Source organism: Oncorhynchus masou, chromosome 33, assembly GCF_036934945.1.
Source record: "Oncorhynchus masou masou isolate Uvic2021 chromosome 33, UVic_Omas_1.1, whole genome shotgun sequence".
Lineage (NCBI taxonomy): Eukaryota > Metazoa > Chordata > Actinopteri > Salmoniformes > Salmonidae > Oncorhynchus > Oncorhynchus masou.
Window position 1 is genome coordinate 39,685,739 of NC_088244.1, and position 15,426 is coordinate 39,701,164.

The 15,426-nt window shown below is 45.5% G+C and overlaps 1 protein-coding gene across 2 annotated transcripts in view; it reads left to right on the top strand.

Moving 5' to 3' along the window:
- The window catches only part of fignl2 (fidgetin like 2), a 33,553-nt gene extending 18,705 nt beyond the window's left edge, over window positions 1-14,848 (top strand). For both annotated transcript variants that reach the window (XM_064957666.1, XM_064957667.1), the window contains one exon: window positions 8,907-14,848. In XM_064957666.1, coding sequence (XP_064813738.1) covers window positions 8,907-11,041 — 2,135 coding nt within the window. In that variant the 3' untranslated portion in view covers window positions 11,042-14,848. The remainder of the gene's footprint in view (window positions 1-8,906) is intronic.
- Window positions 14,849-15,426: the final 578 nt, after the last annotated feature.

A 15,426-nucleotide genomic window follows, 5' to 3' on the forward strand; every position in this document is an offset into this window, starting at 1 on the left:
TCACTTGATCTCTCCCTGCACGCAGCTCCCTCTGCATGCGCTCTGCTCATGGCGGCACTGAGTCTGTGTATCCATACCAATGGCTTCAGTTGGGTTGCTCTGACAGATATATTCGAGAAAGGAGGAGATAGGAATCCCATTGGGAAATCAATGGTGGAACGCATAATGCCCCATAAAGCAGAATGTCGACCAATCACGTTCACATTGCCATGCTGTGTCACGCGGTTGCTAAGCTAATCATCACTCAAAGTACGTAATGTCACAATTCCAAAGCTATACAATATTACAGTTAATTATTAGCAAGTTAATTATCTCACGTCTCAGAAAAGATTTCTGATGTTGTACTTCTTGTTGATGAAATTCATGCTAATGTTGGGTTTTTGAGCTAGTGCCCAACTGACTCTCATTCACTCCTTGAAGGAGAGTTCTACTTGTCCCAGAATCGCCCCAAATGCACCGCACGGCCCATTGACGTAGCATTGGCAACGTACACAAAGGGCGTTAACACAACTCCGATGGAGTCTCCCATCTCCTCGAAAGTATCTCTGGCTCCCTCTGCTCAAGTAATGAAGAGATTTAAGAGAGTAGTTAGCTACTTTTCGTCACTCTAAACTCTAACAAAACTCATGGAACATTATATATATATATTTTTTTAATCATCTCTCCTCTTATATTTGATGAGGTTGAAGCACATCCAACATTGTTATGATCTTAATTAGACATGACTGTACTAATCAGCAGACCACGAGCATACGACTCAGCTTCAACATTTTTGTGATCAAATTAGTGATACCTAAGCCCTACCAGTACCCTAGTTATTGATGAAAAACAGGCCCAACCTGGTCCTAGCCCTATGTATAACGTCGGGGCCCGTCGGGCTGAGGTCGGGTAGAAGAGCTCTAAGCTGGAAAGAAGACTGTTTCACCTTGTCTCAGCGGAGGGATGGTGAGTTTGGTGAGACCCAGCCTCACCTCTACTACCTCCCTCCATCCCTCCATCCCTCCCTCTCTCCCAACAGACTGACTGACAATCAGATGCAGGCCATTTGTCCAATTAAATTTAAAAAACGGATCACTATGTTCACTCAGCTGTGCCTCACAAGTAATACAACAAATGATCTATTACCAGTGGGCTCATATACCTACAATTTTGAAGTATAATTTCAAAATGGTCTGAGAAGAACAACATTGGCAAGGCAATTCAGCATAGCCAATATGCAGTGATAATGTAATGAGCCTATAGCCTACTGTACAAACCCCCATGCTACAAAACTGTTTTTAATGTTGCATAGGCTTGTGTTTTTTAAGTCATGCTTTTAATAAAAAAATCTGAGCGATAGATCTCGGCTTGCTTTTGGACTGAAAAGGTTGGCGATCACTGACCTACAGTATAGCTGTACACACTATATAGTTGCTATTCAGCAGCTATTTATACACTTTAAAGAAATTATACATCAAGTAGCCAAACAATGAGGAGAAAAGTTGTCGGCATGAGGGAAAAAGTTGTCGGCATGAGGATACATTTTGCAACTATTTATTGCGAACTCAGCAGGTCTTGTCTGGCTAATAGCCTACGCAAATGGGCTGCAATCAAGGTAGATTAAAGTATGTCCAACTTGTCTCCTGATGTCTTCCTTGCTGATTCTCTCTCTGTGTCTCTTTTATTCTTTATTTTTCTTAGAAAAACCTATCTCTATGTCTGTGCTTGTCTCTCTTTTTTCATGTAGAGGCCTATAGTAGCTACAATATGCGACTGCGTCACCTTGCATTTTCGTGTACAAATGTTTTCACCGTGGCCTGTAGGTCCAGTTTCTGGGCTTGACTGCTCTCTATACAGAGTATTGGCAAACCCAGACAGTCTTTCCTGAGACATTGTGCATTACACACTGAGTGTACAAAACATCAAGGACACCTTACTAACATTGAGTTGCAATTAAGGAGAATGTGAGATGCTCAAATAAAGATGTTGTATTTTAATGCTGTATTTAAAGCACCTCACCATTCTGCACAGTTTCCCCGATGCTGCTACGGCGATCAAGCTGTTTTTAAACATCCCTGTAACTGTCGTTTCTGCAGAGAGATCATTTTCTAAAATAAAACGAATGAAGAACTACCTAAGAACGAAGCACAAGTTTCTCGTTCTCTTATGCCCTTTTGAACACCTGAGGAAGGTCCACTCATTACAGTGGCGTCGTCGTAGCCTTGACCACAGCATTTGTTCACCGATATCCCCTTACTTTCATCAGTTCAATCATTTATTTCTCAAGGCCTGAGGTACTTTCAGGCACTTTGATCAGTCACATTCTTCAATTCTAAGAAACAAATACAGTATCAATGTAGTATTCTACAGTACCAATGTATTATTTGACATTGTAGAATAACAGAGAAGATATCGAAACTATGAAATAACACATATGGAATCATGTAGGAAACAAAAAAGTGTTAAACAAATCAAAATATATTTTAGATTCTTCAAAGTGGCCACCCTTTGCCTTGATGACAGCTTTGCACACTCTTGGCATTCTCTTAACCAGCTTCACTTGGAATGTTTTTCCAACAGTCTTGAAGGAGTTCCCACATATGCTGAGAAATTGTTGGCTGCTATTCCTTCATTCTGCGGTCCAACTCATCCCAAACCATCTCAATTGGGTTGAGGTCGGGTGATTGTGGAGGCCAGGTCATCTGATCCAGCACTCCATCACTGTCCTTCTTGGCCAAATAGCCCTCGCACAGCCTGGAGGTGTGTTGGGTCATTGTCCTGTTGAAAAACAAATGATAGCCCCACTAAGTGCAAACCAGATGGGATGGTGTATTGCTGCAGAATGCTGTGGTAGCCATGCTGGTTAAGTGTGTCTTGAATTCTAAATGTTTTGAGGGTGCTGACTGTATTATTTGACATTAATAGACTGGTTTTGCCCACAACAACTTTCTATCCCAGCTGGGAGAGAGTGTGAGGACGGCTCAGGTCATGCAGGTTCAGATAGGACTATACAGGACAGTTGTATCTTTTTGTAAAAATCAGTTGGTTGCTCCTCTAGTATGCTGTTGAATCAAAAATTTGAATTTCCAACTTTAATTACTGAACAAGTAATAGCAGCCTTGCAACACGGTGTATAGCTTTCTGAATTGTTAAGCTTAACATGGGACCAATAAACATTTATCCATTAGCGAAAGCAAAGATATTGGCTACATGCACAGGCACAATAGAATGCCTATCATCGATTATATAAGCACCCCCAATAGACGTCTCAATTTCAGCACCATGGACAGCGATCAGTAGTCTATACTTTGTGAGTGGCTGTCTGGGTGACGCATTCAATGTATTTATTTTTTAAATGTCGGGGGACTCCGACCTTATTGGGGGTCCAGAGAAACTGCGTTACGCCAGTGATCGCATCATTAAGAAAAGAAGGAGTGAGGTTTTTTCTAATATGAGAAAAAAAAATTCACCCAACCTGTACCAAACATTTTTTCACCCAACCTGTACCATATGCCCCAGGTCTCCCTGGAAAAGGATCCGTCTGTATAGCTCTTGGCATGCTGCTCTGATGATGGAGTGGCCAGCAGTTAGACCCCCCTGGATTTCTCAATGAGTCCTCTAACATCCTAATGTCCTAACGTTCGCCCTCCTCCATCCTCTTTGGGTCCACACGCCTGCTGTCCAGTCCCTCCCTCCCTCCCCCACTCCTCTCCACCTTCCCCTTCCTCCCTCTGTCCACTGCAGGTTTTATGAGATCCCCTGGGCTTCCATCTGTCTCTGTCCCACACTGGCTCCGTTATTGGGCTTTACGCTGCTCACAAACAGCCTGCTGCCGCAGATGGGAACGGACTGGCCTGCAGGACATGGAGCTAAGTCTCTCGTAGCAACACTCTCTCTCCCTCTCTCTTTCTCTCTCGCTCTGTCTCTCTGTTTCTCTCTCTCTCTTTGTCTCTTAGACATGGAGTTACTCTACCCTCTATTTCTCTCTCTCTCTCTCTCTCTCTCTCTCTCTCTCTCTCTCTCTCTCGCTCTCTCGCTCTCTCTCTCCGTTTCTCTCTCCAATCTGCCGGACAACGACTTCTAAGTCAAACCACAGAAATATATGGTCAGCTGGCTGGGTGTGGAGTGGAGAATGTCCAAATGTCTTTAAGCATGTTTCCTAAAAAAGACTATGGTGTCCAAGTACAGGTTGTCAATGTTTCTGGAAGGACCGCAGTGTGTGGCAGGCTTAGGGGACTGATTACTTTAACTGGTTTGGACGTTGGGAACTTAAGGCAGTCTGCGGATTTGAATATGAAGGACTTCATAATCCAACAGCCATCTGTTCTGCTGCTCTGATCTGATGGGACTGAATTAATAGGGAGGCTGTAATCTGAAGAAAACACACGGAGAAGCTGAAGAGAGGTTGGAGGTTTCCAGGGGGGAAGAGAGAGAGAAAAAGGTCAACGTTTAGGTTGAGGAAAGCAACACAGTCAGAGTGAAAAAGCCACCGCGGTTGGTGGATATTGAGGTTGATTTGATTTAAATGATTGATTTAAAAGATGCCGTTTGAAGACAAAAACATGGAGAGGGCTGGAGGTTGGAGGTTCCCACTGGGCGGAGAGAAAGCGATGGAGGCCAAAGTTTAGTAGTCGAGGAAAGCAGCACCGTCAGAGTGAGACAAGCAAAGGAAAGAGTGAGGAAAGGCACAGCGGTTGGTGAATGTTGTTGAGGTTTGAGAGAGAGAGAGAGAGAGAGAGAGAGAGAGAGAGAGAGAGAGAGAGAAAGAGACAGAGAGAGAGATTGGCAGTTGCCGGTCGGTGGATATTAGCGGTTTGATTTAAATGGCAATAAGAGTCCAGGCTCCAGCCTCACAGTCATACAGACAGAGGAATGACTCATGGATCATCAAGCAGCTAGGCCTCTCTCTATTGCTGGAGGGAATACTTAGTGTGCATCCCAAATGGCAGCTTACGAAGTGCACTACTCTTATGGATCCTATGGATCCAGAAGTATTGTGCTAGAAAGGGAATGGGGAGGGTGCCATCTGGGGCACAGACTAGAAGAGGCCATGCAAGTAATAATGACAGCTTCTTGTTCTTTATTCCTTTACTTTACCCCTCCTCTCCTCTTCACTCTGTCTGGCTATAGTTCAAGTCCTCCACTCCTCCTCTCCTCTGCCTGTTCTGCCTGGCAATAGTTCTAGTCCTCCACTCCTCCTCTCCTCTGCCTGTTCTGCCTGGCAATAGTTCTAGTCCTCCACTCCTCCTCTCCTCTGCCTGTTCTGCCTGGCAATAGTTCTTGTCCTCCACTCCTCCTCTCCTCTGCCTGTTCTGCCTGGCAATAGTTCTAGTCCTCCACTCCTCCTCTCCTCTGCCTGTTCTGCCTGGCAATAGTTCTAGTCCTCCACTCCCCAGGCCAAATCGTGACAGTTCAATAATGCCAAACTATTCCTGGAATGTCAAGCTAACGCCTCAGCAAGAAGCAGCCTGACTGTGTGAGTCTATATGAAACGGCTGATTCTACTAACATCAGTTGTTTTTTCACTTTTTGCATTCTTTCATATGCTCCCCTTCTCCCTTTTCTGCTGGTCTTCTCAGTGTATTGAACAGGCATGATCAATCAGAGGCTCCCTGCGTTGTGCTACACACAAACGTGCACCAACAAAAGCACACACACACACACACACACACACACATAGAGGAACAGCGCCAGCTAGTCAGCCAAAGTACAGAGTAACAGACAGGAACAGGCATTCCACTCTCCCAATGTTCCATGGGAGGCTGCAGATGAATAGCACACTATTCTGTTATTCCAAACCCACCCAACCCCCTCCTCCTTTCTCCTCTCTCCACAACACTGTCCAGTGTCCATTCTCCCCTTCCCTCCAGCCCTCTTCCCCCTCTCTCCAAACCACTGTCCAGCATTCACCTCCCCCTTTCTCTGTCGAGACGGCCAGTGGTCTGTTTTGAAGCGATGGTGTGCGCAAAGGGGTTGGTTCGGGGTGGGAGGGGGAGGGGAAGGGGGTGACAGCATGCAGCAGGGAGATAACAATAGGTCATCTGGGAGTGCTGCTGGTGCAGGGAGATACCAATAGGTCATCTGGGAGTGCTGCTGGTGCAGGGAGATAACAATAGGTCATCTGGGAGTGCTGCTGGTGCAGGGAGATAACAATAGGTCACCTGGGAGTGCTGCTGGTGCAGGGAGATAACAATAGGTCATCTGGGAGTGCTGCTGGTGCAGGGAGATAACAATAGGTCATCTGGGAGTGCTGCTGGTGCAGGGAGATAACAATAGGTCATCTGGGAGTGCTGCTGGTGCAGGGAGATAACAATAGGTCATCTGGGAGTGCTGCTGGTGCAGGGAGATAACAATAGGTCATCTGGGAGTGCTGCTGGTGCAGGGAGAAGTAGGATAACCTTATCAATACTATCACCACCACACTACTAACACAACCTGGGAAACAGCTCCATCCAATTCCTCCTGGCCCCTTACCTCTCTCTCTCACTTTCTTTCTCCCTCCCTCTGTCTTTATTCTCCTCCTCTCCCCAGTCTCTCTCTCTCTCCCTTTCCCTCTCTCCACCCCCCCTCTCTCTCTGGGTAATATGAGCTCCTTCTGTTGCCATGCATGAGGATAACACTAAAACACAATCCACTACCAGTAGGAGAAACAGGAGAAAGTCATTCCCACTAACAGCCTCTCTGATAAGAGGTGTTCTGGCCATGTGTCACTGTGGACACAGTAGTAACAGCCTCTCTGATAAGAGGTGTTCTGGCCATGTGTCACTGTGGACACAGTAGTAACAGCCTCTCTGATAAGAGGTGTTCTGGCCATGTGTCACTGTGGACACAGTAGTAACAGCCTCTCTGATAAGAGGTGTTCTGGCCATGTGTCACTGTGGACACAGTAGTAACAGCCTCTCTGATAAGAGGTGTTCTGGCCATGTGTCACTGTGGACACAGTAGTAACAGCCTCTCTGATAAGAGGTGTTCTGGCCATGTGTCACTGTGGACACAGTAGTAACAGCCTCTCTGATAAGAGGTGTTCTGGCCATGTGTCACTGTGGACACAGTAGTAGCAGCCTCTCTGATAAGAGGTGTTCTGGCCATGTGTCACTGTGGACACAGTAGTAACAGCCTCTCTGATAAGAGGTGTTCTGGCCATGTGTCACTGTGGACACAGTAGTAGCAAAGAGGAAAACAGGCTGAGGAAAAAGAGAGGGTTGATTAAAGGAGCGTTGAAAGGCCTGTGTTAAAACAATGTTAAAAGACAAGTGAGGTTGAGGGACGTTTTCCGATAATAATATATGTGAGAAGAAGAGAATAGGTTGCACACAAAAACAATAGGCTTTTATAGTGTTTCAACCAGTGGAGGCTCCTCAGAGGAGGAAGGGGGGGGATCATCCTCCTCAGTGAAACTTAAAAAGTTATCCTTTTTAGACAAAACTATACTCAATATACTCACGCCACCAAATGTTTAATTGAAACACATTGTTTGCAATGAAGGTCTATAGTAGCCTCACCAGCACTCTGTAGGTCAGCACCATCGTGTAGCCGGGGGACAGCTAGCTTCCATCCTCCTCTGGGGACACTGACTTCCATAAAAAACCTGGGAGGCTCATAGTTCTCAACCCCTTCCATAGACTTACACAGTAATTATTGGCAACTTCCAGAGAATGTCTTCCAACCTATCAGAGCTCTTGCAGCATGAACTGACATGTTGTCCACCCAATCAAAGGATCAGATAATGAATCTAGTACTGAAAGCATAAACTACAGCTAGCTAGCGCTGCAGTGCATAAAATGTGTAAGACTCAAAGAGAGAGAAAACAGTTTTGAACAAATACATTTTTTTCAAAAGGAAGGAGAAGCAAGAGGGAGTTAGAGACATATTTACTTAACTAGCAAATGCAGATAGGTAGTCGAGCCTACTCAAACACCCTGCTCAAACAGAGGGATGCTATGTTAGCTCGCTGGCTATGACTATTCAACACAACACTGGAACAAAAGAAGGAAGGGAAACACTACTAAGGTACACAATAGCAGATTTTGGTAGACGGAAGGTGCTCTTTGGTAAAAGGGTTAAATTGGTCATCAAAAAGAAGGCACTCTTCATATAATTAATTAAAATGCCTTTATTTGTATGGCATGTTCAATGGAAACAAAGTTTAAAAACACTGGAACTCTTCCAGGTCAAGGTAAGCTTTGGGTTTTACTAATTTATTGCCACCAGGGCCCGCTGGTGTAATTGCTAAACTGCTTACTGACTGTACACAGTAACATTACTGCATGATTGCAGGGGGTTTAATAACGTGTTAGTTCTATTAAATATGTTGACTACGATGTTACTTTAGCTAATATGGTGACACCGATGTAGAATGTGTGTAGCTGTTATGATGAGGTTTGGCTTGGAAAGTTTTGCTCGCCTGGTCACATACAGCTGATGTGTTGTGCATTGAAGTCCACAAGTGACAGGAAAAGGTAAGCGGAGGAGATTGCAAAGGTACGAGAAGGAATACATCGTGGCTGCTATGAAAGTGAACTGTGTTCATGTGTGATTAGGGGTATATTCATTCCGAAGCTTCTGTTCACAAACTTTTCATAAGCGAGGTTGTAGCAACCTCATGATGGGTAAAGGAAAAAATTTGAGTATCATGTAGCCTAAACCGATCTCTGCTACATTAAAATGGGTGAATGGAATATGATTGACAGTCATCCAATATGCTTTAATAGGCTATGCTCATGAAAAAATTATATTGTCCTCCCTTCATCTTAAACGGCACGACCGCCACTGGTTTCAACACATTTAGTGTTCTGTGATGTCTCGTATATATTTCCTGAGTTCTGCCTCTGTCTTCTCCAGGCTTGTAAAAAATGCACTGGAACCACCGTCCTAAACAGCACCTGACAACCTGGTGTCTCTCTCTCTCTCTGTTTCTTCTCCTCCAGGCCTGTATAAGATGCACTGGAACCCGGAGCATGCCCAGTCTCTCAGCCAGTGGCCTGAGCAGCACCTGGATGTGTCCTCCACCACCTCCTCGCCAGCCCACAAGTCCGAGCTGTACGCCGCTGGCCGCACCCACGGCCGAGGAGGCTACGCCTGGGCCAATGACGACATTGGTGCCCTAACCGCCTCCAATCTGCTGAAGAGCTATGCAGAGAAGTACTCTGGTGTTCTAGACTCGCCCTACAACCGTCCACCGGGGCCCGCTGTAGGGGCCTACCCAGAGCCAGGGGCCTTCGGGGGCCTCAATGGCCTCAAGACTGAGCTGGAGCCCTGGCCCCTGAGCCACAGTGCGGAGGGGTCCTACCCCGTGTCCTTGGATGGTCTGTCAGGCCCCAAGGCTGGAGCCACATCAGCAGGGCCCCCAGGTGCCAGCAGTGTGTCGGTGGTCAACAGTAACCTCTCAGACTCTGGATATAGTGGTAGCAGCTCCTGCTCTGGGTCTCACTCCGGTGACTACAACCCCCCCAGCTACAACGGTACCTACCTCTCGTCTGGGTACTGCCCCGGGCCCCTGCCTGGCTCAGCAATTCCCCCTGCCTCCCTCCACCACCCCCTCCAGCCCACGCCCAACCTGGTGCCCAGCTACTCACCCTCCACCCAAGTTTACAACTACCCGCCAACCAGCTACCCCCACCAGCCCAGCCTGGCCCCCGCTTACAGCCACCCCTCTGCAGGGTACTTACACTCCGGGCTGGCCGCCCCTACTCCTCTCCCCTCCCGGCCCACCGTAGTCGGGGGTAGCTACAGCTACCAGGAGTCTGGAAGTGGGGTGAAGAGGAAGGCATTTGACATGTCATTGGAAGAGGAGGGGGAAGGTTCTCGATACAGGAAGTATTCAGGCTACGACCCAATGAAGTCCGGAGGAGGAGGGGACTCTCTCTCTCCCTACAGCATGGGGGATAAAGGAAACATCAGATTCACCACAGGCAGCACAGATCCCCTGGCATTTAAGCCCAGTAAGCCCTCCTCCCAGCCCCTGGTGTCCCCTCCCTATATGGTGGCTGTAGCAGGTGAAAACAGCCCGGCAGCAGGGATGACTGGAGAGAACGGAGGAGGAGGGGGGTCAGAAAACCAGGTCTTCTCCCACTCCCAGCAGCAACAGCAGCAGCACCGCTCCTCCCAGGCTCACAACCAGAAACGCCCCTCCCTCCACGGCCAGGGCCAGCCTGGGTCTGGACCAGGGGAGACAGCCAGCCTGAAGAGTCCAGACCCCATGGTTCTGGATCTAGTCAACGGGGAAGTGCTGGATTGCAGCCCGGCCCTGCTATGGGGGGAGCTGGCTGGGCTGACCCATGTCAAGGCTGCCCTGGAGGAGGAGCTGTTGTGGCCCTGTCTAAGGCCCAGTCCTGCCATCCTACCCCCAGCCACTGTGCTGCTGTTCGGCCCCCGGGGAAGCGGGAAGACCACTCTGGCCCGCTCCATGGCCGCCCAGCTGGGGGCCTCCTTCTATAGGCTCAGCGGGGCCATGTTAGCTTCTAAAGGCAAGGTGGATGCCGAGGGGATCCTGGGGGCCACGCTGCAGGTGGCGGGGGCGAGACAGCCTTCTGTTGTGCTGCTCAGTGAAGTGGAGGCTCTGGAGGATGAGGAGGGGCTGAGGCAGGTGTTGCTATCCGCCCTGGAGAAGGCCCAGATGGGGTTAGGGTTGGCGGGGGTAGCCCCTGGGCTGGTGATCGTAGTGTGTACCACTGGCAGGCCAGATCTGCTCCAGGATACGGTGCATCGGAGCTTCGCTAAGCACTACCACGTGGGTCTGCCAGATGCGGGGATGCGAAGACAGGTGCTGCTGCAGGCGCTAGTGCCCCAGGGATGTTCTCTCAGTGACAGGGAGCTGGGGGCTGTACTGCAGCGGTCAGAGGGGTTCTCTGTGTGGGAGCTACTGCAGCTCTGCCAGCAGGCCCAATCCTCAGCATCCTCCTCGGGCCCTCAGGGGCCCTTACACAGCCTTTCAGGACAGGCTACGGGGCCCCCAGCCCTCAAAGACTTTGAGAACGCCTTCTGCAAGGTGCGTCCGCAGTCAAACGCCACCCCGAAAGAACTGGACACTTGTATGGAGTGGAGCAAGGTGTACAGCCACTGAGAAGGCAGGAAGGCAGGGAGACAGCCACTGTATGTAATATAATGTAGGAGACTGTGAATGTAAACCCTGTCTTCACTTTTGACATGATGACAAGTCTTGGGAATGTTTTACTGTTTAGTTTTTTTGCAATTACTTATTATTATGCAACCAAAGGTGTTAGATTGTCAAGATCGAAGGTTTGGGAGAGATGAGAAGCAGATTTAACATAGGTTTCTCTGGTTAGCATGCTGATGTTTCTATTAAATATACATATACTTTATTTTTCCCAAAGAAAAAGATAGATGATGCCTTTGTGGGCGGGGCAGTGTATTACAGTAGTAGTTGAACCTATATGGTGGGATAACTGCATCATTGGAGATTACTTCTCAAAGGTTCAAATCCTAACTTGAGATCTATGTGCATAACTTGTCTCTCAAATCTCGACATCAGTGCATGAATCACGCAAAAGCCGAGTTGAGTGCAACGTGCATCTCTAGACAGTTAGGATTCCACCCAAAGATCCATCTTTTTTTGTACTACAGGACATAAGTCAGTGATGTGTTGTCAAGGTGACGTAGTCCAAGGTGATGGATCACCAGGGTCTTTAGGAACAACCTGGACTTGTCCAATAAGAAACACACTTTTTTTTTGCTTTCCATTGCAAAACAGATTGAAAAGGGGCAGGACTACCTGGACTCGTTCAATAAAAGCAATTTTCGTTGCAAAACATTCTAAAACATTTGTTTCCTAATGAACATGACCCAGGTATTTTTTGAGAGATCTCTCTGTTGTCTGACTGCTACTCTCAGGACCCTATCTAATACCAGTCCACTCCTGTGGTGTTTTAGTTTTCATTGCTCATTTGGTGTGTGAAAACAGCTTAGAATCAATTTGAACAACTATAGTGTTTTTTTTTTCCACAAACAAAATTAGCAACAATATCTCATTGTCTCTTAGCATTATGGGTTATTAATTAACTTAAAACACAGCTTTTAGCTTCTCACCAAAGTCATGTCATTGTGCTGAAATAATTAAACAAAAAGCATCATAATCATTTGATCTGGTCTTATCGTGGACACTTTGGATCAATATTCCCTCTTTCCCCTATAGTACAGTATCACATCATTCACAGCTGTTTTGGAGACAAATCCACTACAATAGCTCATCAATTGTGTACATCCTGAATGGTACTCTACGTACAAAAAAAACCCGTTAATATGCAACTTTACAAAAATGTTGAAATAGAACATAAAGGTCATGAGACTAGGTTGTGGTTGAATATACAACACTATCATTCAAAGCCATGAGTATAACATCCACACATACAGTATATTTGAACTGTGGTTTATCACACATTCCTCATTCAGTGCAGTTTTCCCTGAGAATGCTTCTTTAATACAGCTCTATAACACAGACAAGCACAGCAAGGCAAGATGGCGGTATCTTTGATGTCTGTTTGTCTCTTTCACCTATCTGCTTGTTTTCTTAGTATGTATGTATGTAGTCTTGTTTGAAATGCTCAGGAAGAATTTCTTTACCTCAAAAAAGAAATAAAGAATGTATGTAGTCTTCAGTCTTAGTGAAGAGAGTAAAAGAGGGGAGGAAGAGCTGACGAGCAAAAGGAGAAAAGACCTCACACAGTCCTGTTGTATACACACTGCAGCTGTCTGTGCATATGCCTCGAGGGAGAAACTTGAAAATGATACAAAGAGTAACATTGAATGTAATTCAGGTATTTCAAAGGATATTTGATCCCATAAAATCCATGTTTTTATTATTATATATGAATATATAAATACAAAAAAAAATCTTATCCTTTAATTTTTAATGTAGATGTTTTTGGTGGAATAATGTTTGTCTTTATGAAGTGTTATGTAGAACACAGAAAATATCCCTTTTTTGCTGGACAAACTGTTTACAAATCAACCCAAGGCATTGTGAGTCAACATGTCATGCATTACTGTTAAATACATATTTTATTGTAATAGATGCAACTCTTTATCGAAATCTATGAATAAAAGGTGCACATTTATTTCCCAAGCCTGGACACAGACAAGAAGCAGTAAAACCATTGTCATATACATTTCATTCTCATACACATTTAAGTGTTATATACATTTAATTCTCATATACATTTAAGTGTCACATACATTTCATTGTCATATACAGCAGAAAGAAAATAGAAAATGAGCAAGGACCTAAAGATGAATCAGCTATATGCAGTCGGCAGCTAATCATGTCTAACAATAACCATATATTGTTAATCAGTATTATGCATTATGTACAATACAATCCTAGATATAACATGACAATCCAGAGAAAAGCATACACACAGGGTTGTGCTATCGCTACTACTCTGTTTAACAACAGCCTGGAAATATCTTGTCATTCATTTGAGCTGCAGGTACCGAGGTGAGGTCATGATTATTGGACCGTTACCATGGTATGCAGACCGGAGGTACACTGGAGGATGATGTAATCGTCTTCTGCTTCTTCTCCTTCTCCTGTCTCTCTTTATCTCTCCCCATCTCTCTCTCTCTCTCCTCGTTATCTCTCTTTCTCTGTACCCAATGCAGTTATTATAGAGGTAGGGTCGTCCCTATAGCCCTAGCTGCTGGCCCCAGTGACCATGTGGCTGGCCCCCCTCTGCCCTCTCCCTCCTCCATCCATCCATCCATCCATCCCTCCCCTCCTCCTACCCTCTCTTTCCCTCCTCCTTTTGGAGTGGCATTGCTATGATTGATGTCCGGGAACCTAATATCACAACCCTGGCCTCTCTCCAGTCTCCCCTGTACAGCTGGTGGCTTCAGTCATGCCATAGAGCCGGGTCAAACACACTGACCCCAGGGTTGATACACATTTTGTAAAAGTAGTGCACTATAAAGGGAATAGGCTGCCATTTGGGACACATCGTAGATCTAAGAAAAAAACATCTTCAAACTTAGCAGGAGAAATAAGCCTTAGGGAGCCTCTGAGAGATGGGTTTAAATATGTAATAATTTATGTGTAATATCATTAAGATACATAATTTATAAGGATCATTAGAGGCAGTTATAATTAGTTTTCAGATAGAGGTGTTACATATCAGGCAGGGGCGGGGGCTTGAGGCAAATTGTCGTAGTTTATAACAGAAGTCATGGAAGTTTAGTTCATGAAAGGCAGCCGATATCAATACTATCATTAGTTAATTTGATGAATTAAAAATCTTTTCGCTATTTCCCAGAGCTCAGATTCACAAAATCGTCCGTGTTTGTCAAACATGTAGATTTCAGAAAAACAATCATTTTGTTCATTCTTCTGTCAGTTGTTTTTGTTTTTCATTAATGCATTACCTCACTCTACATATGTTACTGCTTCATGTATTAATCAGAGATAATTAGTGGGAATAGGTCTTATCATTAGAGGCATTGATGATTGGTGAGGTAGTACTTCCTAAAGGAAAGTCAAATAACCTCACAATGTTTGACTCACGCATGTCCTTGATATCATGTCGACAATACACCTTTGTCTAACCAGTGTTGTGTCTTCTTGAAGCCAATGAGGAAACAAAAAAAATACAACAGTTTGTTCAACAAAATAGGCTTTTGTTAGCTGTTTTGAATCTAATATTACAGTAACTTTGTTCTTGCTTCTTGTATATCTTCTGTAACCATTTCTACCTCATTTGGCAAAATGTTGTACATGAAAGTATTCATTTCATGTCTTTTTTTATGTCTGTTTTCAAACTGATAATAATGTTCTTGAACTGTAATCATGGTCTACCTCAGAAAAGACTGTATTTTAAGAGACGATTATTACACAATATTAAACAGAAATATGTCAATATTGGACTGTTGGCCCTGTCATTCTTTTTTTTAATGACATCAGAGTGTATGATTTTTTTTGTGTGAGTATTTTGCCAGGTCTACAATGAGAAGAGGATACAGAAAGGTGGGAAGAATGGATGTGGGGATCGAACCCCGGTCTACAATGAGAAGAGGATACAGATAGGTGGGAAGAATGGATGTGGGGATCGAACCCCGGTCTACAATGAGAAGAGGATACAGATAGGTGGGAAGAATGGATGTGGGGATCGAACCCCGGTCTACAATGAGAAGAGGATACAGATAGGTGGGAAGAATGGATGTGGGGATCGAACCCCGGTCTACAATGAGAAGAGGATACAGAAAGGTGGGAAGAATGGATGTGGGGATCAAACCCCGGTCTACAATGAGAAGAGGATACAGAAAGGTGGGAAGAATGGATGTGGGGATCGAACCCCGGTCTACAATGAGAAGAGGATACAGATAGGTGGGAAGAATGGATGTGGGGATCGAACCCGGTCTACAATGAGAAGAGGATACAGATAGGTGGGAAGAATGGATGTGGGGATCGAACCCCGGTCTACAATGAGAAGAGGATACAGA